This window comes from Mustela erminea, chromosome 18 (genome assembly GCF_009829155.1).
Source record: "Mustela erminea isolate mMusErm1 chromosome 18, mMusErm1.Pri, whole genome shotgun sequence".
Classification (NCBI taxonomy): domain Eukaryota; kingdom Metazoa; phylum Chordata; class Mammalia; order Carnivora; family Mustelidae; genus Mustela; species Mustela erminea.
The window spans coordinates 31269560-31295447 of NC_045631.1; the positions used below are offsets into that span (position 1 = coordinate 31269560).

Genomic DNA, 25888 nt, shown 5'->3' on the forward strand with positions numbered 1-25888 from the left:
GCAGTCCAAAACAGGGTGGTAGGAAGGTAAGGAAAGCCTCACTGACAAGGTGACAGTTAAGCAAAGACTTGAAAATTGTGAGAAAAGGAGCCATGCCAACATCTGGGGGAAATACATTCTGAGCAGAGGGAACAAGCAGAGCAAAGGCTAAAGGCAGGAGCGCGCATGAGTAACAGCTTGTTGGCAACACGGCAGAGTCTAGGAGCCCTGAAGAGGGTCCCAGGTGAGAACCCAGAGGTAGCACAGGTCCAGATTCACTGGCACACTGACATCTGAACACACTCTTCTAAAACTGGGATTCTTAGAGCAAGCTGATAAAATAGTGACCAATTCCCCTCCTGTTTAAGAATCTAGTTTCACTGATTTTATCCACGGTTGGATAGAGGTCTCAGGACACTGGTGGAGTAAGCTGATCAACATTCTGCAATTATTGCTGTGGGCCAGGCTCTGGGCTAGATGCTGGTGATATAGACCCCAGTGAGGCAGCTCGGCCCTTGAGGACCTTCTGTCACGTGGCAGGGTCTACAGAGTAACCACACAGGGCAGTGTTTGCCAAGAGTTAAACGTGTAGTGCAGACACAGATGCTATAAGCACCTGGAGGAAGGACTTGTCTCTTGATGGGCCTGCTTATAGACCACTTCCTGAAATGGGCTGCGCCTGACAGTACTATTAGGTGTCAGGTAGGGCCTGGAGAATAGCACAGGACAGGGGCCAGCTGGGAAAGTGCTCCCTCTTACATGCTCTCCGGAAGCCCCAGATGGATGAGCCTGGCCAAAAAGTTTGTCCCACAAATGTGCCTCTGCAGCCCTATCTCTAATTCCTTGGCAGCTCCCCTGGTTCCTGGGCCTGGCGTCTGGATTCTTAGCTGGCACCTGCCACGTCCTGCTCTTGGGTTCTCACTGACACCTCCTACCATTGACCTTGGAGGCTTCCGTGGCTCTACCCTTTGTAGGGTCACCTGTTTGTTGCTTCCCAGACTGGAACCTGCTGGAGACAGTTCTTCCCAATGTGATGTCAGAGACATTTCATTTGGCGATAATTAAGACAAAAGGAAAGGTGGGAGGAAGAGACTGGTTACTATCAAGGATGCAGAGGAAGAAAGCTGTAGGCGTTTTTGAGGAAATGAGGAGTATATCATTCTCTCTAATGTTAAAATGTAAATAAAGGAATGGTGTACTGTCGCCTCTTCTGAAGGACCCATTCTTTCAAGTCAGATAGACATGGTTTTGAATCCAAGTTCTCCAATGTTCAGGTGTCTGATCAGGAACTAAGAGGTACTTAATACATTTAGTTATTCTTCTCACTTGCAAAATAAGGAAAATAGTATTCGCCTTTTAGAATAGTGGAGTATAGATAAAATAGATAATCAATATAAAATACCATGAATTTGATAAGAGCATAGTAAGCATGTAATTAAAACCAGAGTCATTTTTATTTTGCTACTACTCTAGGCTGAATGTTTGTGTTATCCCAACCTTCATATGTTAAACCCTAACACTCCGTGTGACAGTGTTCGGAGGTTGAACCTTTGAGAGGTGATTTGGTCATAAAGGGCGGAGGCCTCATGAAAGGAATTAGTGCCCTTATAAAAGAGGACCCACCCCATCTGGGTCCTCTGGCCACCCCCTTCTGTCATGTGAGGACACAATGAAGACAGCTGTCTGTAAACCCATAAGGGGTCCTCACCAAATGCCAAATCTGCCAGGTCCTTGACCTTGGACTTTCCAGCCTCCGGAACTGTGAGACATAAGTTTCTGTTGTTTATAAGCCACCAGTCTACGTTACTTTGTTAGAACAGCCCAGATGGACTACGACAGCTATCATGATTATTTTTGGTACTAACAAGTACAAAAGAATGCAGGGGGTCAACTTCTGGAAGGTCTTGATCAAGAAGATTCAATTTTAGGAGGGTAAAAAACAAAGCTGGGACAGAGACCCTCCTCCTTGGTTCCTCCACTAGCTCTGACTCCTCCTTCTTTCCTCCTTGAGACGTCAGTGTTGGACTGGTTAAGGTCTGCATTTCAATCACACGCTCCCTTGCTGTTTCCTGCCTTCTCCTCTGTGTGGACATCTGTATGCCTGGACAGCCTTAATGTGTCCATGTGAAGACCCAGACTAGGAGGGATGTAGCCCAGCTGGGGAGAACCTCTTGTTTCAGAGACTTGCCCTCTTCTCAGAAGAATGCCAAAATGAAGAAAGTAACTTTTCCTTGCCAGTTTCCACAAAGTGAAATGCCAGTCCCTAGCCTTAAGATTTTTTTTCCCCTTCTGTTCACTCACCCTGTTTATGGAAAATGAATCATGAGACTCATTTACACACAAATGGAGACGTAGTTCGGGGATAAACAACAAAACATCCTTGGAATGCCCTGGGTGCTCATCACACTGCTGTTAAAACCAGCGCTGTGGACTCTGGTTTGTAGAGATCCTACTGGGGTCTAAGGTGCCACTTAGGCCAGAGGGAAAAACAAGATCCTGGCCCATCCACTGGGCTAATTAATGCTGGAGACAGGATTCCTGTCTGCACATGGCTCCTTCCCTGGCATGACCCAGGAGCATTCACTCCAGACTCTCCAGCTCCAGTCCTTTACCTTCATGGAAGGAGAGGGCAAGTACAAAGGCCCAGGGGAAGGACAGAAGACAATGCCTTGGGCTATTTCTACCTTCCAGTGGTGGCCCCACAGGGAGGCCCATTTCCTACCTAGTACGTTTCCTGGAACCAGTCCAACTTCCTCCATTGAGTTTCTCACTCCTGCAAATCTCTTCTTTGAAGTCCAGCCCCTATAATGCTTGGTTCTCTGGAATTTCTACTGCTCTCTATTCCCTATTCTCTATTATGCAGAAGGTAAGTTTAGAAAGGGACTTAGAGCAACATGAGAAAAGCAGAGACGTGTGGTTGAGATGAGATATAAATGTGGGGATATTATGAAGACTTGAGGACATTTCACGAGATTGGCCTCATACAAATTCCTGTGCCTCCCAATGACCCACCCACTCAAACATCCCATCAGCCTCCTGCAGACTTTATCACTTGTTCCTCTATGTTCTTCTAGTGCTTTCAACTATTTCTATATTTGCTTTGGTGGTTATTTGCTTAGGTATGAATCTCCTACTCTGGATCGGTAACCCTGTAAGATAGGGAGCCTGCCTTATTCTTTGAATCCTCAGCCGCACCAGGGATACCGTGGGAGCTCAACAGATGTCAGCTGAATGAATGGATCAGTGCTTTCACTAATCATTCTTTCCCTTCAACCTCCAAGATAATTTTTGAAGATACTTCCATTTTTGTTTTTCACAATGGAACAAGGAAGGTATGTGAATCCTGAGTCTTACTATAGAATCAAATTCTCAGAACCCAGAATGGGGACCTTAAAAGTTTCTTCACCTCAGCATGGCTGACACTGATGTATGTGGATTCTCCAGACTGGCTTGAATGGGCCCTCTCTCCTATTAACACAACTCCTGCAGTCTAAGCTTCCCGATAAGATCATTAGATGGACCCAAATCAATAAGAAATACCCCCGGCTTCCCCTAATCCTGCTGCCTCCCAGAGTAAGCATATTCAGGGTTCACCAACGAGGCTGCCAACAGGGCAGACACTTGCCACTGAAGCAGCACTTGCCAACAGGGCAGCTACAGATTTGTTATTGTTACCTTCAAGCTGTGCCCTCAGCGTGGCTTGGCAACACCCCCAGGGACCTTCAGGAGAAGCCTGCTCTACCACTCCAGCCAAAGATTATTTTACTTGCCTGCTCTCCTCCAATCTCTTATTCAGCCTACAATCTCCTCTCCTTTTCCCCTTCATTCTTTGTGGATGCCCCTCTTCACACTTCATAAGGAAGTTAGAAACTCCCAAAGAGTTCATCCATCTCCTGACCTCTGTACTCTTTCTTTGCTCCTTTCCTTTAGTTACAGAGAACAGCACAGCCAGACTCCCAGACTGCTTCTGGATGTCATCCCTTTGCCTGTCTTCAGGAGTCATTACTTGGTTCCCACTTTCTCTTGCGCCTCCAGAAACCCCACCTCTTTCGCCTGGATAACATACCCTGTTTTTAAGAAGCTCTTTTATCACCCTGTTTTTAAGACAAAAACAAACAAACAAGACCCCCTTGAGACCACTACTCTAGTAGAGTGGAAGATCTACCTTTATTTTTCTTCACAGTCAAAATTCTGGAAATGGTTCTCTAAAGCCTGTTCTGTCCACTTACCATTTATTCCTCAACCTCTCCAAATAGTCCTCTGTCCTCAGAAAGCAGCAGATAAGAGTCATTGTGGCAGATAAGAGTCATTTATACACAAATGGAGAAGCAGTTTGCAGTTAGCCAGTGGAGAAATGATGGAAGCTAGTACAAGGATGGGTTACAGTGAAGGGGAGAGGGGAAATGGATTAAGTCTGAAGAGATTGTAGGGGTGTGGCCAAATGCAGGTATTGATAGACTGGACAAATAATGTAAGAAAAAGAGGAGTCCACAGTGACACCAGGGTTTCTGGGCAGCTCAACTGGAAGATGATGCTGCCACTTACTGAGACAAAGCAGACTACAGAGGGCCCATGTCTGTGTCCCTTCAGTACTATGAGCTCTGTGAGGGGGCTGCTGTTTCTCACGTACTTACCACTATTTCCCAAACACCCAACCCAGTGGGCTCTTACTTAATGAATAAGTCTTAACAGATAATACTATTAGTTTCATTAGGATATTTTCAGCTGGAAGTAATGGAAAACTTGATTCCAACTAGCTTAAAAAATAAGCAGTTATCACTTCACAAAACAAAGAGAGCAAGTTGTGAGCCTGACTGATTCATTTCGGCATTTCTCTGCTCTGTGGACCTCAGCCTCAGACCCATCCTCAGGCTGGTATGCGGCAGTTTCCAGGGTCACATCTACCCCAACCATAGGAGAAAGAGACATTTCTTGCTCTTTCTCTCTTTCCCTCCACCTTCCTTTCTCTCTCTTTGCCCCCATCCCTCTATCTCAAGAGTGAGAACACTTTCCCCACAAACCACCTAGCACACTACTCCTTTTGTTTCATGGGGCAGATTGGGGCATGACCTCCTGTCCAAGCCAGTCAGGGGAAAGGAAGCATGATGAAGTGACTCAGGCCCTCCTTCGAAACTCGGGTGGGCCCCCCTTACCCCAGCACCTGGCTGTAACATGGTTAGGAAGATACCTGAACCAAGTCTGGATTTTGCTGAAAGGGAAGAGGAGGGAAATTGGTACCTGTATGAAACCAGTATTGTCATGCTGACAAGATGCCTTATAATAATAATAACAATGAAATGTAGGCTTATAAGGAAGTTATGTGAATTCTAAAAGTGTTTGTTAAAAAAAAAAAACAAAAGCAAGTACTTTGCTACTTGTGGATCTTCTAGCTAGAACAATTACTCAAAATGTTAAATGAGTCTTGTAATTAATTATCACTCTACAACCACAAAAACCACATTTCCTATGAATTCAAGATAGCTTATGAAAAATAACTTCAAATTTCTTATTAAGGTTATTTACTAAATACTTCTTGAGCACTATATGCAAAGACTCGAGTTGGAAATAGAAAAGGAATAAAAACCTCTATTATATATACAACTTGTCCCAGTTCATCAGGAGAAAAAGAGGAAAGGCACCAACAGTTGCTGAAGACCTAACATGAGTGGTGAGGTCATTGCATTTAATTCTCCCAAGAGGCCTACAAAGTAGTCATTATTATCCTCATCAGACATTCCTAATGGTCACCAACATCTGGCTCACCTCTCTGTCTGAGTTCATGGAAGCCTGCACTTCCAAGGCCCACTGAGGTTGGCTCTGTGTCTAGAAGTCACATAGGTCACTTCCGCATTGGGCATTAACTATTGCTGTGAAAACTTCTGTTCTCTTCCACTGCCAAAGCACCTGGAGTTCCATGTGTCCAGGATGACATTGCTGCAAGATGGGAGAGTCAGCCTCTAACCCCCTGAGGCCCCAAGTAACTCTTAGCAGCAGAGCTTTCCATTCACCTGCAATGAATACAAGGCATGGGTGAGACACTTTTGTCGAGTTCTACCATGGAGAGATTTGGGAGGTGTGATTGCATGACAGTGCAGGATAGTCAGTCTTCACATAGTTTAACCTAATATAGATAAATGAAGATACAGAGAGTTAGGTAACTTACTCAAAGTCACCCAAACTAGAAGAACAGGGCTATGAGGACACAGGCTTGGTTGGCTCCAAAGCCTATAATGTTCTACCACAACCACGCCAGCTTTCAAATTATGTATACTGCTTTCACAAAATTGGCACTCAATAAATGTTTGTTATTACTAATGATAACTTACAAGTTCTTATAACGTATGTTTAACATCTGAGCTAAGATTTTCAAATAGGAATATCTATATATATTCCTATTTGAAAATCTTATATATATATATTATATATATATATAATATATATATATATATATTCCTTCTTTTTTTCCCTCTCATTAAGCCCTTACACTAAGTTCCTAAGATAAGTCTTAGTAAATTTCTTTCTCTTTGCCTGTTTCTTCCTCCTGCTAAACACACAATTATTGATTTTGTAGGATGACCTAGCACTCTGTTAGCTGATGTCCAAGAATTAGACTCAATGACCTGTCTGTGGACTTATGACTAACATAACTAGAATTTAAACACACCTTGTCTTAAAATATAAGAGTTTCTATCTAGAAGAGGGCCAAGAGAGCTATGTAAGTATCATTAAATATAGTAGTCAAGAAAGTTAGAGAGGTAGTAGGGTGTTCTCATGATTGAATAAAAACTTATTGTGGGGACTCAGATATGGAGGGCACCATCCCTTCCAGCAGGGGTTACAAGTAACATTTTCACAAGGCTCACCTGAACTTTGTAGAATGGGCAGGATTCTAACTGAGGTCTGTGACTCAAAAGGGCCTTCCAGTGACCAAAAATCCTGCAAAATGCATTTGGAGGAAATGTTTGGAGTGCTGCTTGCCATACTGTGGGCTCTGCATTGCAGCAGTGGATGAGATTAAAAGAAGAGGGTAGGACTGTGGAAAGTCAGCACAGGAAGCAACCTCAGAGATCAACCCATTCAGGGAGGTCAAACAGTTCTGATCTCAAGGGTTAACTCTGGTCTGCTGGGCGTGACTGCATGGATGATTCTGAAGCTCACTGGTGCTCAGTAGGAAAAAGCCAAGGACTAATGAATATGAGTTCTAAGGGCACTATAGGAATGGAATGGCGCATGAATGCCATTCATGTTGCATTTTTGGATCTCATCCGATCACTTGATTTCACAGTCATGGGAACGACGATCCAAGATGGAAAGCAACCCTTTCAAGGTCACAGGGCTTCACTGTGGCATGGGACTAGAACAAAGACCACCTGATTTCTTCTCTTGTGCTTTTTCCCCCTCCACACTAGGAATCAGATTCTGGAAGCCCTTAATGCATCTGAACTATTACGTAAGTGAGAGGGAGGCTCTGCAAGTTTTTCAGCAGGTAGACTGCACTGAAATGACAGTGACGGCATATAGAGGTCCACATAGAGGTCAGAGAGGGCACACAGAGGTCCACGTGGAAGGCAGAAGCAGGAAAAGGGTTAGGTGAATTCCAGGGCAGAATAAGGAGTGCAGTAAATGCACCTGAATCAGGGTAATGGGAGGGGAAGAGAATAGAGGAGCATAATTACGACAGAGGAGAAAGAGTTTTCATTGGTGTTAACAATGTTGACAATGCTGTTCATAAACAGGATCAAATCACTGTTCTAGAAAGTGATGCCGAAAAGGACATTTCCTCCAAGAAAACCCAGGCTAATCCCGTGTTTAAACAATCCTTGGATGTTGTATTCCAGGCTAAAGTGAGCTGTTTCTCTGAGTGCCAAACACCCATATGAAAATTAAAAAAAATGAGTCCAACATCTGAATGTTTGGGCTATATGACGCCAAGCGTCCCACACAGCTGATTCAGAGGCAAAAGGAGGGCATGTGGGGCTGACTGCTGGCACGGGCATTTTATAGATTCCACTAGGACTCTGAGAAGTTGCGGTATGTAGAACACATCACCCAGACAGTGCTCATTTGTATTCTCTTGGCAGATCTACTCCACTTGACAAGGAGATGAGACATAGGGAATACCCACCTGACTCATGCCAATAAGCTCCTGCTTAGCATAGTGAGTGGTCTGTATAATACTGGTCTATATACTACAAAGCAACAGTCTCGAGAACAGCAAATTACGATGGCACAAAATGCTCACTCGCTGGGTAATTTTGAGATATTTTCTAAAAAATATCTGTAATTGTTAAGCCACATGACGGAAAGAAAGAAACAGATTCCATATGACTTTGAGGAAAATCTGTATCTTTAAAATGCTTAACAGACTGACAGAAACAGAGTAGTACTTGAGCAATATAAATTTCCAATCCATTCTATTGACAGAGAACTTAAAGTTCATAAGACAATTCAAGAGAACCCCATTTCATTTGATGAAAATCAAGTTAGGAGGGCCCTGAAACAGGAACAGACTTTGCCCAGTGCCACCCAACTAGCAAATGGAGAGGACCAGCTTTGAGTCTATGCCTTTTGGCGTGAAGTCCAGTGTACTTTTCACTACACCATAATAATGAACATATTATGTATATTACCATTTCTTCTTAGCAGGCTATAATTTTGGCAGTCCATACTGGGTTTTATTTTCCACTGTGGCTTGTGCAATAGTTACCACCACTGAGTATTTTTAACTGACAGAACAGATTTCTATTGAGAAACAAATTTATGCATTATCCTGAGAAATGGGCTGAACTCTAACATGAGGCCCCAAGAATAACTTGGGGATCACAGACTATTTTTCAACTGGCAATCTGGGGGACACTAGCCCATATTAAAAGGAACTTTGGTACTACTTTCAAATAAAGAGGATTTCAGAACTTCTAGATTGTTGATATTATGAAAGCTGCGTCTCCCAACTGTTCATTTCTTTTTTCATTTTAATTAACTCATTTATTCATTCATTCGTCTATCCATTAAGGATTTATTGTGTGCCAGGCACAGTGCTAAGGGCTGGAGAATACGAGTTCTCCACAGTCCCCACCTCAGGAAGCTCACAATTTGGGTAGAAACAGACACAGTAACAATGTCTTATATGATACGGCACGAGAACAGATACAGTGCAGATGGACAGTGTGCTTTGGGATACTGAGGAGGAGCATCTGACTGAGACTAAGAAGCAGGGAAGTGGGCACGGAAGGATTCCCAGAAGATCTGCTGTCTGGGTTGGCATGCAAAACGCTTCCAGAACTCTCCAGGATTAGAAGTGCATGAGATTTGCTGGAGGTCTTCCCCAGCAGAAGGGTGGGAAAGCATGGTAAACGGAGTGTGTGGCCATAGCGAAGGAGGATAAAAAGATGTGGGTGGGAGGCAGAGTCTGAGGTCTCAGAGTCCAAATGTTTACTGTTTAATACACACGGAGTGTACTTTTTCTTTTTTTAAGATTTTATTTATTTATTTTGGCAGAGAGGCAAGCAGAGAGAGAGGAGGGGAAGCAGGCTCCCTCCCACCCTTTTTATTTTTTATTTTTTTTTTAAGATTTCACGCGGGGTGTACTTTTTATACCAAAGTCATCCCAGCTACTGCTGGTGAAGGTTCATCCAAATTTTGTGTGATTATGTCATTATATGTATAAACACCGACACACACATCCCACAAAAGACATCCCATTATGCTGATATGCTGAGGGAAGATAATAAACAAAGCTGACTTAAGTTTCTAGATGATCTCTTCCTCAGAGATGGAACTGGAGCTTTCAATCAGGTAGCTTGTTTGTTTATTTGGCTTGCCATCTAAATCCAGTGGATTAATGTTCTCAGACACTAGAAGTGAAGAGAAGGAGGGCAGACACTGTTGGGCAAAGCTGACTGGACTCACTGGAGAAAGTCCCATTGTCCAGGCTTTGATGGCACTGAGATCCCATCTTACCCCTGTACAGATGAAACAATACAGACCACCTCTAAACTTTCAGGAGCAGACTACCTCTCAGTTCCTTGGTCAATGGAGTACATCTTTCCAAGGAAACATGAGTATGGAGGATGAGGTCTAGCAAAAGTAGACACTGGTCATGGGAGAAGACCACAAATGCGTGTGTTGAAAAATATGAATCATAGGGCCATAAACTCAGAGCTGGGAGTTTTAGGAAGCAAGTTAAATAGCCCAGGACCCAGCCAGGGCTTTCTGCATCACTACATGAATATTGTTTATTTCATGTATTGCTCAAGGCTGGACAGAGTCAAGTCTGAACGGAGGCCAGAGTTGAAGAGAAAAATCTGTATGTGTAGTGGAGGTAAATATGAGTCATTTCTGCTTGGCTCTGCTCTCAGAAAATCTCTGAAAAACTTTATAGGCAAAATTGGCATTTCAGATATAAATTGGTTACCAGTTCTTGTTTTCAAGGTTCAAATGTGTCTTTATTTCAATTTTATTTTTTTTCAAGATCAGAAAGCTAAGCTTTATTGTTGCTGCTTTTAATATGTATGATATTACAGTAGTGCCCAATAGCAACTCTGTAGTTGAGGATCAAATGTGTTTTTAAAAGAAAAATAATGGATGGGATAAAACTGTTTATGTCTGTTCTAATGAGCTCAACCAGAAAATCTGGAACATCAAAGGTCTTTGCAGACTTTGCTAAAACATTACTCCATTTTCACCAAAAATTGCTACAGACAACACAATGGGTGTTTGTCCACTGACATACCCACTCATTTGATTAATTCAATAAATCAGTGTGTTTATAGCATGTAGTTATGGGCTGAATTAAGTCACCCCACCTCACTGCACCAAACTGACGTAACAAAGTCCTAACTTTCTAACCCCCAGGACTTCAGAATGTAATTGTATTTGGAGATAGGGTCTTTTAAGAGATAATTAAAATGAAATCACTAGGGTGATCCCTAGTCCAATAGAACTAGTATACTTGTAAGAAGAGGAAATTTAGACCTAGACATGTATAGAGGGAAGACAATGTAAAGATAAAGGGAGAAGAGGACCATCTAGAAGCCAAGGAGAGAGAGACCTGGAACAGATGCTTCCCTCAAAACCCTCAGAAGGAAGCAAGCCTGCCTACATCTTGGACTTCCAGCCTCCAGAACAGTGAGACAATAAATTTCTCTTCTTGATGCCAACCGGTCAATGGTACTTGATTATAGCAGCCCTAGGAAACTTAATACAACATGTATATTTATTCTATCTAGATATTATTAAGTTTGTAATATGAACATTTATTTTTTGCCATCTGATCCTTTTTAGTTTGGATGCAGCATTCTTTTAGGAGAATGACCTCTCCTCATTTTATGCATTCTTGATGGGATTGTAAATAAGACATCTGGGGGTGGCATGGACATGTGACCCACATTATGCCAATGAGCCACTCTCCTGGGACTTTGACTCTTAAGAGGAACTAGGATGAAAACAACGGTAGGGGCTCAGTCGTGGTGCTGCCAACAGCCTCCTAATTAGTGTCTGCTCTACCAATCAGTGTTGTTACCAAAGTCCTGGTTTTCTTTTTTTGTAAGCATGCTCCTATGACATTCTCATGGATTCTAGGAGTTGCTCCATTGTTTTACCTTAGACTAGAAAGACCTATTTCTTATAGCTTGCAAATAATTATTTTAGTTCATTTTTTTCTATTGAAATCTAAAAGCTAATAAAGTCTTTATTTAAAACCCTTTCCTTGCTTGGTTCTCTTTTATTGTCCTATGTAGGTTTCATGCATTCTTTCATCATTCAATAAATGTTTTACTGAGCACATATTATGTGTCAGATATTGCCTTAGGTGTTTTCATCAAACTGGGGGCTGGAAGATGTTCTCTGTGACGTGGGATATTATTGGACATTTGGAAATTAGATATTTTACATATTTTGAAAGTGCACTTATATAGTGCCTATATACCTTTATATCAACAACTTAAATTAAGTAGGTGGAAAACCCCATGTTTAGAGAATTTAGTGTCAGAAAAGTAAAGATTGTCCACCTTAAAGGCACTTACTAGGGCCTCCTCAGATACATTTAACAGTTAACAAACAGGAACAAGTTCTATACCGAACACCGAACTTTAAGAAAATGAGAAAAGTCGATCTGAATCCTCCGACGACACTACAGAAAAATTTTTTGTGTTTACACCATGTTACATACTTTAATGCCTGATCTCATTTAACACTCATAGCAAACCTGTGAGGTGGGCACTGTATCATCCCATTTTACAGAGACAGACATGGAGAATGACTGCCCGAAGCCCTCCTGTGTCCTTTATAATTCTTCAAGTTGCACACAAATCTCTAGTTCTAGGGGCCAGAGGAATTCCCTTATCCTCTCAAAATAGTTAACAAAACAGAACAACTTACTGACCCAAGTTGCTGGAGTTAGAACCTGTACATCCTTGCCACTGTCTCCTGCCCTCTCCTGGATTTAGAACTTAGCTTTATTTAATAATTCTATCCTCACATCTAGGCCACTGCAACTGTTTCAGGTCTAAACCCTGAGGGTATGAGCTTTGCCCCAAATTCATTTCTAAGCGGGGGGATGGGGGGGTGAGCTTTGGTAGCAGACTACCAAGACTAGAATTTCAAAATAAATCAATATATATTTTCTATGGAATTCACTGCAATAGGATGTATTTATCATTACGTGGTTCCTAGACTCATTTAATGGAGGCCAACCGGCAGCTCCCTTCTCTTATAAAAGTTTCCAGAAGACAAAACATGAAAGCTCAAGTCCATTTTTTTCCTGGGACTCTTTATCTCGTATGAGCATCAGTAATCAAAGTGGCATTTACTAGCTTGGCAAATGAATAAACCTTTACTTTCCCACAAGCTCAGTTGTAGGCATCAGGCTCTCTTAAAGTTTCCATAGCAAATAGTCAGCTGAGTGTGTGAAAGAAAGAATGAACGAAAGAAAGAAAAGAAGAGAGACAAGGAAAAAAAAGAGAGAAGTGGAAAAAGAGAAAGAAAGAGAGAGAGAGAGAAAAAAAAAAAGAAAAAAGAAAAGAGAAGGAAGAAATCTGCAAGGAAAAGAAAATCTGTATAACAAGGACCACACTGATCCTACATCAGTTTTCTAGTGACTTGCAGAGTTTATAATTTTTATCATTTACCTTTCTCTCCACTACACCAATTCCTAGGGGAGGGTTCATTTTTTATTCATTCTGAAAGTTTACCATCAATCATCCTCTTAAAGAGCTTGCCAGAAACTTGGACAGAGCCTCATAATAAAATTGCAGAGACAGAGGACTAATTGATTTCTATAAATAATGTTTAGCTGTAAAGATATGAAAGGTGGTTAGAACCACATGTATTAATCTCCCTTTTGCTCCATCTGTGTCTGCTAAAGCAGACTGTACCTTGACAAAGTACCCTGACTATTTTGCCCTGCAAACACACAGCAGGAGATTAACACCAGATGGCCCACCCCTCCCATTTCCTTGCCCTGCCCTCTGCCCCGCCCCCACCTCCACCGGCCAAATCCTCTAATTACTCCTCCCCCGTCCCCACTTTAGATCCCATAATTTTAAAATTCTCTTTCCATGACCATCCCTGCACGGACGACGTGCAGAGTTGACAGTCCTCCATTTCTCTCTGCCCTGCCACCTTTCTGTACAATAAACAAAAATACAACCCAAACCTCAAACACAAAGCTTTTCATCAGACTGCAAGACTGACAATGTTCAAGGAAAACAGTAACTACTGGTGCTAAAGAATTATTAATGTGTATGTCTTGGAAAGGGGGATTAGAGAGAACTCTCGCCAGAGGACACTCTCACGCACTACTAGCTTTAATCACATGGCACCGAAATGCCCAACAGTTACTACTTGTCAACATCATATAAAATGGGAACAAAATTATATCTGGGAAAATAAATGCTGGCTGGACAAAGATAACGCTATAAATCTCGTGTTGCTGGAGAAATGCTGAAAACTCAGAGAAGCACCATCTGCTCAGGCCAACTGTGATACGCTGAAATAAAAAGCGAACCAAAGGCAGGGCAGGGCTGTGTGATAGATGTCCGATTCCAAATTATAAACATTAGGTGGTGACATCGCAAAGGCTGATTCATTAGGGCACCATCTTAACTGGTTCAGTCCATCAGCTGGGTCCAATCCCAACTAAACAACAAAAAATATCGTACTTAGCATTGAATATCACTTTTCTGGCTACAGATTAAATGCTAAAATGAGTGAGTACTTTCACTCGGGAGATAGGAAATTGTCACACTAGACAGAATTCAATGAAATTGGGTCATTTCTTCTCCTTTTTTTTTTTTTCCTGGCCTGGACTGCTCCTAGTTGATGGTGGATAGATATTTTCCATAAATAAGAGTGCTAGGGAGCCTTTTCAGTGGGGCAACATAAATGACTAAATTGATTCAAAAAAGTAATTTCACATCAGTCTAATTCTGATAGCATTAAACACTCTTGATGATTATCGTACTTGAAATATGGTCATAATTTTAAAAGCTTTCACAGATACTTTCCTTTTCTGTAGCTTTTTATATGAGGCAGATCAAACTTTCTCAAAGCTTTTATTTTAGGGGGAAAATGCATGCTGTGTTTCGTAATTTTAAGTCTCAGTAAAGTTAACCACACTTGTAAAAAATCATTTATTTTTAGCGTGGGCTCCTTCTGTACCATTCCCTTCCTCTCCACATACTGTTTAGTTGTCTGTCTTCACCCCCCTGAATTGGCCTGCTCAAGTCATTTCAGCAGTTCCTTATTTTGATGGCAAGCACCAAGAAGGCAGGGGCTGTTCTAGTCCTGCCTGCTTTGCCGAGCCCCCAGTGGCTTGGTGAAGCTTCCTAGCTCTGCCAGCAGCCTGTAGTGTTCTGGATTTGCTGGCCTTTTTGTTATACAGCCATCCCTCACTTTTTGAAAGTGGGGGTCATGTCACTTTGCTTTTAACAAAGATCTACATTAGTACCTGTTTTGCTAACTGTAGGAAATCCAAGGAGGATTTTTAGTTTTACCAAACGCTGAGAAGCAAAAACAGCATTCAGCACTTGTTTTGCAGCAAGCCATCATGGAGGCCGCGCTTATGCCAGGGCAGCCAGCCTAGTCTCTTCCCAGAGAACTACACTCAGCATCTCAGCATCAAGTACCATGGCTCTGAACTATCTGTGAGCATCTGTGCGTAATCTTCATTTATCGTGTATCTGTTTGCAAGATTTGTCCTAAGGTATCAGAAAAGCTTAAGAAAAATTATGTTGGGCATCTGCGAATGTGCAAAAGTTTTCCCGAGGAATGAACAGTAACTGGTTCTTCGCTTTGTGCCACTTAGGCTCATGAAAGTTTCTATAGGAATGCTCTGCTTTTGGATAGCTTGGGAAGCCTGCAGTTTCATTAATCACTTCTGCAATGGCCCTAATCTCATCTAAGCATGGGGGCGGGGGGGGGGGGGGGGGGGGGGGGGGGGGGGGGGGGGGATATGGGAAAGGAATAGTTGATTGAACCTAAGAAAGTTTTCTTTTCCAAAAGGTCTTGGGTAAGGAGGGCCCATGTTGAAATGAGCCATCTTGCCACCTGATCTCATAATTACTGACCTGCTTCTAGGCTTTAGGCAAGATAGCCCTTGAGGTGTATGTGAGGGGAGTTGCTTGGTCGGTGAGTTAGTGATGGTGTCAGGGCACTGGATGGCTGTTTCAAGCCCTGAGTCCATGATGTTCAAATGACTGAAGAATTTTGAGCAAGCAAAAAATGAGCACATCTGTTCATTGGATCAGAGGAAGGAGCCTACTGAGTTCTGAAACACCATGGCCAATGGGTCTGGTGAATTATTTAGTATTCCAAAAAGCTGGGGGTATTCTCCATGTAAGCTAGTTGGAAAGTTAAAAGTGCCAAAAAATACATGGTACTATATTTATATTACCTGGAGTTGAAGAACTGTGTAACTCAGTTTCTGCTGCTTATGGCACTATGTGAAGTCTGAAATCAGGAGTTAAGAGGAATCCCTAAGGGTGAAGGTCAAACTCGGATTCCACAGAAGTAAAGCCATCAGTGCTATACCTATAAATGCACCCTCAAACACAAGATTAAAACCTTGAAGTAGGTAAAGTATTATGACTGAATGCAGAGTCCTAGTAGAAAGGTCTACTTAAGTACATTAGTGGGAATGTGGAGGCCAAAGAGAATGAAGGTAGTCTATAGCCTTCCTGATACTAGGCGAGGAAAGAATCCCTGACAAGACACCATAGGCCCTATACAGTTAAAGTCTTGAGAGGAAAGGAAGACCCTCCACGTAGGCCCTTAAGATTTTGAGTGCTGGTGATGGTCATCTGGGGGTATAAGGTGATAGGCCCTGGGAGCTGCCTGCTCCCTGAGAGATGTCCCTCAGACAGGCCCAGTCCACTGTACATTTAAGCTGAGGTGGTCAAATAAATCTGCCACATCTGCCTGTTTCCTAAACCTTCAATCTTTCTCCTTACCTTGGGTTTAGGCGGCTGTCTTTTGGTCTGAAATAGCTAAGGACAAGGATTAGTGTGCCTTTTCTCCCCATCCAGGCCCCTTTGGCCAGAGTCCTCATCCTCTCCCTTTGCTGCCATATCTGAGTGACCGGTGCTCCTTTGCTGGCTCCAAGGGGTTCAAGGTCACTTGCTGTGTTATTCCACCAGGACCATGCCTTCCCCAAGAAAATCTCTCAGTCATGCTGTTTTGGAGACCTGAAGAAAGTGTCCCCCTCCTAGTTGATGATACATAAGCTAACTACAGTAACACCATTTCAAGTAAGGGAGCAGTAGAGTACAAAACAGGAATTGACAAACTTTGTAAAGAGCCAGTAAATATTTTAGCCTTTGTAGGCCATGTGGGCTTTGTTGCAACTACGCATCTCTACTAATGCTAAAGCAGCTAGAGTCAGTAAATAAAGGAATGAATATGGCTGTGTTCCAGTTAAATGTTCTTTATGAAAATGAGACAAGTTGGATCTGTCTTCTGGGATCTCAGTTTCCTGATCCCTGGCATAGAAGAAAGAATAGCACGTGGGAATAAACACCTTGCCACCAGTCACAGCCCCGACCTTAACCTGTTGCATGACTTTAGGCAGGTCATTTCCTTCCTTTCTCACCTCTCACTCCTCCCAAAAGCATGGAGTAGAAAGGGTAACTTTTGAGACTGGCCATGTGCCTGACATCTTCAGTTGTTTTGCTCATCCAGGAGTTGCTTATGGCCAACAAAGCAAAGCCCATGGTAATGGCTATCATTTTGAGAATCTGCTGTGAGATAACATAGAGACTCTTCTTTCATCTTCTCAGTTCATCAAAGTAGGTAATCTGATCCCTCTTTAACAGATGAGGAAAGAAATCAGGGATGTTAAATAACTTGCCCCAATGGCAGAACGTCTAAGTTACAAGGTCAGCATTCAAATCCAGGTCCATCCAACCATACCTAAATTTCCCATTCATCATGTGGCCTCCCCTGTAGGCTGCTGAGTTTTCAATCACCTCACTTTAACCATTTTTCAGATACTGTTTCTGATATACTATTCTCACCATAGTTGCTGGAATGATCAGATATTCTCCCTTCCATGTGAAAATCTGCCCTGTGACTTCCCATCACACTTCTAATAGAATAAAGCCATTCCAATTAAATGAGCAGAATGGTACAGATCCCAAATCCTTCCCAAGGCTTACGAGGTCCGTATGGTCTCTGCTATCTTACCCCACCCCCTGTGACCTCTCTTCTCTGCTTCACTTACTCTGTTCCAATCCCAGACATTTTTCTTTGCCTTACACATGTTGAGCAGACTCCCATATCAAGATTTTCACTGTTGTGGTTGTCTAACCTGGAATGCTGTATGTTTCCCAGTTGAGAATGGCTCATGCCTTCACTTAATTGATACCTCAACTTAATGTCACTTCCTCAAAGAGAACTTACCTGACAATTCTATCCATAAACACACCACCCATCACTCTATCTCCTGATGTCATTTTTGTTTTCTTTGTAGCTCCCATCACAATAGGCAATAATCATGCTTATCATTGTTTTGTTGTTGTTGTTTTTAATTCTCTCTTGCTTTATGAAGGTAAGGAGTTTATCTTGTTCTTTGATAAATGGTGCCTAATCTGTAGGTTTTAATGACTATCTGTTAATTGTTGAATCAATGACAGACTATATGGGAATGAGGCAACAGAGTATAACTGGCTCAGGACTAGTCGATCACTAACTGAAGGTAGTAATTCAAGCCTATCAGCACCTGTGAAACTTTGTTCCCTGGTCCTCATGTAGAAGGATGGTCTGCTTGCCTTTACCAGAAAAAAAAAATCAGGGTGTTACTTCGTCTCATCCTTAGAAAGTATCTAATTCGGGAGAGAAGCCACAGAACAGAGAAAGATTAGTCTCATGACCAAACTTCAGAGGTCACCTAGGGTCCAGAGTTTTCCAGCTGCCAACCTCTGCCCCTCTATTGCTCCACCTCCTCCACTGACTGTACCATTTGCCTGCAGGAGTGGTTCCTGACCAGAACTGCCTCCTCTGCAAAATCCTCTTCTCCCCAGGCTTGAGGGCAGCATGAAAACTTCAGGTAAGTACTTTTGTTGGAGAAACAGTATTCTTATCCAAACACTGTCAGTTGATGGTGAAACCAAGAGTTAAAGAACGGAAATAGCTTGGCCAAAGTCCTGCTGCTTATTAATGTCACATACGAGTCTACAGCCTGCATTCCCTGATCACAAGACTGGCCCTAGCTCCACACTCCACACAGAATGGTGGAAGTAAACAACCAACAACATCCCAGGTTGCTCATTCAAGAATCCATTCAATTCTACAGACACTGATTGAGCACCCAAAATGAGGCTGGCCCTATAATTATTAATGAAAATAGTAGAGTCCCTGTCCCCAAAGAGTTTACTGGAAGTTTGAAGACAGAATGAAGGAAATAGGATTTGGGGGGGGGGTATTGAAATGTTGATTAATAGGTGAAAGCAGTAATCAATTTAATCTCAAAAAGGTCCTTGAAGCACCTCTCAGAGCTTCCTCAAACAGTTACATTTAGGCTTCACTCTGGGTATGATTTTTAAAGAGAAAGCAAGAGAGGGGGGGACAGAGAGGGAGAGGGGGAAAAACAGAGAGAAAGGAAGGAAGGAAGGTAGGGCAAGATGGAGGGAGGAAGGAATGGATGGAGGAAAGCAGGGAGAGGAAAGGAAAAGAAAGTTGAATGGTGCTCTGCCTGCTTCCTTCAATCCCTCACTTGTGTGTATCTCTGCTTCTCTCAAAGACCTTAAACTGGGGGTGGCGGGGTGGGGGGGAAGAGGTGTCACTCTCCAGAAGTCCTTTCAGCATGGTTCTAACCTACTCTGAAATCCTGGGGTGATACAGAAGAGCTGAATTATTTCTCCCATTCAGTGTCTCCCACCCAGTCCTCAGCCCAGACTTCAATGATAAACTTCTGCATTATCACAGCAACTTTTCATATGAGAATGAAGAAATCCTGATTACCACTAACCCAGTCAATAACAGACCTTCCCTCCATCAATCAATGGCACAGAAGAGGTCTTCTGGAACAACCCGGATCAGAGACAGGGATTTAAGTACCCACACAAGCTGCAAGATTGGTAGAGGGACTTATGTCAGTCAGTCCCAAGTGCGCCAAGCCCTGGCTCAGCCGTTCAGAGATGACCTCCAATGAGAAAAGTTCACCACTGACTTTAGAATAAATCTTTCTTCTTCATCGCCTTGACAGCAAAGTCCAAAAAGAGTAAAAGGGTTGGGAGACTGAATAAGAGTGAGCCACAAGAGCCCTGGCAGAAATAATGAGCAAGAGTTGACATTAACACGGAAACCCGCCATTCCCGATTGCCTTGTATTTATATAAGTAAAAAAGCCAAAGATCAAAGAAAAACCAGAAAACAAGGTACATACTTGCCTCTAGAAGCTTCTCTCCTTCCATCCTTCCCCACTCTCCCACCTCCCCCCCAAAAAAGATACACTTTATTACAGCCCCAAACTATTTGGGATCAAGACTGGCCAGCGTACAGAAACGAAACCAGCTTTCCCTCCGTCTGACCCAGGATGCTCACCGCTTGCCGAGTTCACTCACCCACTCTCCCAACATTTTCCTGCCTGTTGCATGCAAAGCAATTGTCTCCAAACGCCAATTACTGATATTCAAAACTGCTGTTTTCCTACCCTGGTTAGAGACGCCTCCATGAGAGACCCGGGGTGAGCTCTTGAGTTGAAAGAGAACCTGGGGGGTGGAGGGAAACCCCTTCTCGAACCTCTACACCGTTCCCGTTGCCAAGGGAACCCTCTTTGTCTGGGGAGGCTAAGAATGGCCGCCTCTCCCACAGCCTGGCTCCAGGAGTGGCCAAATCGCTGCACAGGGTCAAGAGCAGAGGGAGGGGAAGCCTCGCACATGCTTCTCACAAAGAAATCACTTTCAAAGAATGAAAGAAGTGGTGAAAACATAGTTTTAGGAGGCACCCAGTGGGGAGGGAATAAGTTTATCTATAGTGCTGCAATCACATTTGTGTTGGCTTTTGTGCCCCTAAAAGGAGAAAGATTCAAATCTTTATTGCAGAGGAGACATGGTCGGCAGGACAGAGAGAGGGAGTCAGGGATGGGAAGGTTGCAAAGGGTATGTCCCAGGCTCCTTCAGCAGATGCTGGACATTGATCAGATATACAATTCATTAAAATATTTAGCTGAAGCTTTGTGCTGGATTATTTTGGCTCCTGGGCTGGTCGGAGGAGCTGTCTGCCTGTTTCCTAGAAGCCTGGTGGGGTCCAGCCTGGAGATGGTAGTGTCATTTTGATGGTGAAAACACATTCTCACTTGCCCTGCATTTTAGGGACCAGGTTTGGCTTTCCTTATCAGAATAAATTCTCTTGGGAAGTTGCCAAAGGAAGAACATGTGCATCCTTATTCTGAAATCCATTTGTCAAAGGTAGCCCAGACTGTATGGTAGTTTGGAAAGTTTGGATGGACCTCAATTAGAAGTCCCAGTGCCTGGCACAGGGCAGGTGCTCACTACCTGAATGGTTGCTGAAGGATGACTTTCCAGCATCTTGTCTTTCTAACAAAGTAGGAAGATGAATACTTAGCAAATGGAGCAGCCAAGTCTCAAGGATGTGGCTAACCTGAGGACCCACAAGTGAACGGTAGTAGAGGAGAGACTCAAGCCCAGGGTCCGTGATGTCTAAATGCCTTTTTAAAATAGAGAGCTTGAAGGAATTCTCTATCTAAATGGTGCTGAACAATTTTACAAAAAAGGCAAATAAAGGAAAAGAGAAAGAGGAAAAGAAAAAGAAAAAAGAAAAGAAAAAAGAAAAAGAGAAACTGGTCACCTCTGCATCTAGTCTGGGCTAGTCTGGTGGGAGTTATTCACACTGAATTACAGGGAAGTACCTAGAAAAATTACACACATGTGTGTGTACACACACATGTACACATGTGTGTACATACATATGCATGTACATATTTCCCTGCAAGATGGTGAGAGTCCTATATTACTCATTTCCTACGTCTCAGCCTGCCAACAGTTGTTCTGGGAACTTTCCACCACTATCCCCAAGTTCAGCCCCATAGCACTTTTTAAAGATTCGCCTCATAATACTTACACCCTAATGTAGTCATTGGTACCTGCCTATATGATCACAGGAACTTCCCCTACCAAAATATCATCTCTCTGAGGGAAAGCAGCATGCTCTGGTCCTTCTTCTTCCATTTTTTTGGTCTCATAAATACCTAGTAATATGCCTATTGCATAGCAGGTGCATGATATATACTCAAGAATTGAAGAGCAAGGAGTCCATTTGTGAATGTTTTATTGAGTGTCAACTACATTAGGCCCCAGGGAGGACTCAAGAGATGTTGACGGTATAGTATCTCCCTGTGAAATTTAAGATTTATGTAAAATGAAGGACTTGGTCCTTAAATATTACTTAAGCCAATTGCAGTAAGTGTAGCTGAGAGTAATAGAAGTAATGCATTTATTTAATGGATAAAAACCAGCTCCTTCGGTGGTTTTGTCTGTCAGACTGTGGCTATAAAATCCCAGGAGCTATTGAGCTGCAAACAGGCCCACTCAGGCTTGCAGGGTCTGTGCTTATTTCTTCTTGTCAATACCCTTGCCTTTTTCAGGCTGCCTGCTCCAAAGAAATCCTGGGTAAGGCGCATGACCTTGTGGTAGAACGGCTGGAGACAGCTCCATCTATGATGCTACTTATCTTTCACAAAAGACTAATCTAAATCTATCCAAACCTACTACCAAAATACACAAGTTCCACCTGGTGCATAACCACAAGAAAGCAGCATTCTGGATCTTCTTATTGGTTGGGATATCTGGGCCCATGTTTCCCTTTCATCCTCTCTAGGGGATGCTGGCACAGGATGTACTCTGCATGGCTCACAGCACTAACTTGTCAACCAGGGGAAGATTTCAGCCAACAGGATCAGGGTCCTGGCCTCACTGCACCTTTGTGATGGAAACAGCAGGAGGAAGGTGCTAGGTGCCAGAGTCTCTGCCAATGCTTTCAGGTCATCTGATGGTCACACATGAAGATTGAGGCCCAGAGCTACATACCAAGGGAGCAGAGGTTGGACTGGACTCCATGCCTGGAATGCCCTCTCATGAGTGGCCTCTGACCTCAGGTCCCCTCCCCTCCAGTGGCGTGTCTCCCACTCTGACCCTCCCATCAGGTCATGAGACTCTTCAGAGTAAGATGCTGCCATTTCTGTCCACTGCCCTCAGACCAAGTCCAGTATCTCAGGCTTTCTGTCATCTGCCCTTCCCAACTCTGCCTCAGAGATTCTACTCCCTCACCCAGTGTCTCACATTTTCTCTGAAATACCCGGTCATCTCATTTCACCACATTCTTCCTCTTCCATTTTACTCTGCTGGAGATATAATACAAGCGAAGGCGATGTCACAGATAGCACCCCAAACCAACTCGCCAGACATCTTTGCCTGTCCAGGGAGCTGTGAGTAAGGTACCACAGAAGGAGGGTTCTGGTGGAAAGATGTTTACTAGGAATTATGCTATGCTTCACTGGGAGGAAGGAGCAGTATCTCATACTCAGCATTCATCATGAGGTGCTGTGCATTTTGAGGAGAGAGTGGACGAAGAAGATGGAGGAGAAAGGGAAGGAAGGGGGAAGGAATTAGAATTCAGCCACACTTACCACCCAAGTGCATTCATGCTTTCTGGTCACCCACTGACTTCTGTTTGAACTAATAGCATTATCATACATTATAGTCTCAAAGTTAAATATCCACAGAGGCCAAATAAGTGAGGTAAATGAGGGCAGTGGGCCTTGGTAATAGGGAGTGGTGGAGACTGTGGTAAAACAGATCAAATGCTGTATGTAAAAGGAACAATAGTAACTCCAGCCACTTGCTGACACGTAGGATTGCAGTCCAGATCGCCAGAGTTGTTCACCTTTTAGAGAAAAGCTGAAAATGTGTGAAATTTCCCAAATTAAGAAATGTTGATTCAAAATGTTAACAAACACTGTGCAGGACAAATAAAATATATGTAGTTTATGCACTGCCACTTTGTGACTTTTACTCTACATGGAACTTTCCAGAGTGTGAGCATAGGCATCAGCATATCATTGTTGTCATTGTTGTCAATAATCCAGGTCACAACATGTATGTGAGAACACCTAGGAGGTAACAAGATAGAAACATAGCGTCTTCTTCCTGCCTTGTCTTCGGCGCTTTTGTTCGTAGAGCGGCCAATAGCAAGATGTCTTCAGGAAATGCCAAAATTGGACATCCTGCCCCCAACTTCAAAGCCACGGCTGTTATGCCAGATGGCCAGTTCAAAGACCTCAGCCTATCTGACTACAAAGGAAAATATGTTGTGTTCTTCTTTTACCCTCTTGACTTCACCTTTGTGTGTCCCACGGAGATCATTGCCTTCAGTGACAGGGCAGAAGAATTTAAGAAACTCAACTGTCAAGTGATTGGTGCTTCTGTGGATTCTCATTTCTGTCACCTGGCATGGATCAACACACCCAAGAAACAAGGAGGACTGGGACCCATGAACATTCCCTTGGTATCAGACCCCAAGCATACCATTGCTCAGGACTATGGAGTCTTAAAGGCTGATGAAGGCATCTCGTTCAGGGGCCTCTTTATCATTGATGATAAAGGCATCCTTAGGCAGATCACTGTAAATGACCTACCTATTGGCCGCTCTGTGGATGAGACTCTGCGACTGGTTCAGGCCTTCCAGTTTACCGACAAGCATGGGCAAGTGTGCCCAGCTGGCTGGAAGCCTGGCAGTGATACCATCAAGCCTGATGTCCAGAAGAGCAAAGAGTATTTCTCTAAGCAGAAGTGAGCGCCGCGCCGTTTTAGGGCTGGGCTGTAGTGGGTGGCCATGAAAACAAAATCTCTTTTGTACTATTGTTATGCTTAAAACACAAGACTTTAGACTTTGTGCAGATGTGGTATGGGATGGGACAGGCCTGCCCTCTCTGGAGAGAATGGCCTGAACTGTGTTACAGGGCAGGCCAACTGTGATGTACAGTTAGTAGTAGGGCAACACTTCTGATCTTCTGTTGTTTCTATTAAACTTGAACTGAGAAAAAAAAAAGATAGAAACATAAATGATCTAAATATGCTACTTCATGAAGTAGAGGGTGCTACCATGATCAGATATAAAAGAAGGGGGAAAAATCATGGAAAACCTACCTCTTTCTCAGGAGTTGTGGCTTTGTTTGAAGTGGTGATGGGACTGGTCAGTGCTACCCACCCCCAACTCCGGGAGCTAGACAGCTCCAGAGGCAGTCCTCCCCAATCCTCCGATGGTGCAGGAAGGCTGCTGGGCTTGCGGACTGGTGGGAAAAGGGTGTGGGGGGGTGTGTCACTGCGACAAACAGAATGCCATGCCAGGTGTAGACATGTGCATGACTCAGTGCACATGAGGCCATTTTCTCATTGGCCTCAAGCATCCTTTTTTCAGCTCTTAGCCAGCATAAACTCAAGACACCATATCTGGGGAGAGGCTGACAATGGCGAGACCCTCCTCTTTAGGGAAGATCTTTCCTCACCTGTGAACAACTGTAGAGGCATTGGTAAGATGGCTTGTGGCCCAACTGATCACAATGGCTACCCTGCTTCTCACTCACTGTGCTTACCCCTAAGGAGGAAACCACCTCTGCCCTTCGAACCCCTTTATATCATGACCAGTCTCCTGTCTCAGGGCTACGACCGTGTGCCTCTCCTCTAAAATTTGCCTTCTGTATCCCTTTTAGCTCTTCTCTTCCTTTTGGCTATGATTCAAATCTCACCAATTATTTTTCTACAAAGTCTACTGGTCCTGAGATAACATTTCCTATTTCTATAGCCACCAACCTCATCCAGGTGCTCAACATTCCAAATCCCTGTTGCTATTTGCAGCCTCTGAGGAAGGTTTTTCTTGCTTCCAGACTCTCCCCACCTGCCCTAAGCACCATTTCCATCACGTCATCCCCTTCCCTATTATTTATTATCTTAAATTAAAATACACAAACATGACCTTAAAAGACTTTTCTCCCACTGCCTCTGTGTAGAGCCTATCCAATTACCTTCAGGCAATGGAAAGAGCATGAATTTTCGAATCACGCAGACCCAAGTTCACATCCTGGCATTGCCATTTTCTCCCTGTGGGATCAGAACAAATTATGTAAACTCTCCTGCCTTCAGTTTCCTCATCTCAAAATTGGGATAAATAATATCTACCTCGCACAGTTGTGGCAAGAATTATATAAGCTAATATAGGCTATTCCCTTGTATGTGTACTCAAAAAATGGTAGCAGACATTGTATTATTCTCCACGAATGCAGTATTAGAGGGGGAAAGTAGGAGGGTGTTTGCATCTGTCAGGGACATGATAGGTATGTCAAAAGAATCTGAATTATACTAAATAAATTATGGAAATCCATATAGCTCTATGTGTTCTGC

General features: G+C 43.3%; 2 protein-coding genes and 1 long non-coding RNA gene across 4 annotated transcripts in view; 2 read left to right on the forward strand and 1 right to left on the reverse strand.

The window, feature by feature from the left end:
* Window positions 1–25888, reverse strand: part of ANKFN1 (ankyrin repeat and fibronectin type III domain containing 1) — a 489950-nt gene that overhangs the window by 284210 nt on the left and 179852 nt on the right. The window contains exon 1 of one of the 2 annotated variants that reach the window (XM_032320628.1): window positions 20125–20336. The exons of the other annotated variant lie outside the window; for it this stretch is intronic. Within the exon in view, the coding sequence (XP_032176519.1) occupies window positions 20125–20145 (21 nt within the window). The 5' untranslated portion in view covers window positions 20146–20336. Of the gene's footprint in view, window positions 1–20124; window positions 20337–25888 lie in introns of those variants that run through there. 2 annotated transcript variants of the gene reach the window in all.
* LOC116577432 lies at window positions 4402–24539 on the forward strand. Its single transcript, XR_004280506.1, has 4 exons — window positions 4402–4412; window positions 5646–5652; window positions 8559–8562; window positions 24410–24539. It is a non-coding gene; the product is annotated as an uncharacterized LOC116577432 (long non-coding RNA).
* Window positions 23656–24421, forward strand: LOC116577431 (peroxiredoxin-1-like). Its single transcript, XM_032320629.1, has one exon. The coding sequence runs from the start codon at window positions 23685–23687 to the stop codon at window positions 24282–24284; it is 600 nt and encodes a 199-aa protein (XP_032176520.1). The 5' UTR covers window positions 23656–23684; the 3' UTR covers window positions 24285–24421.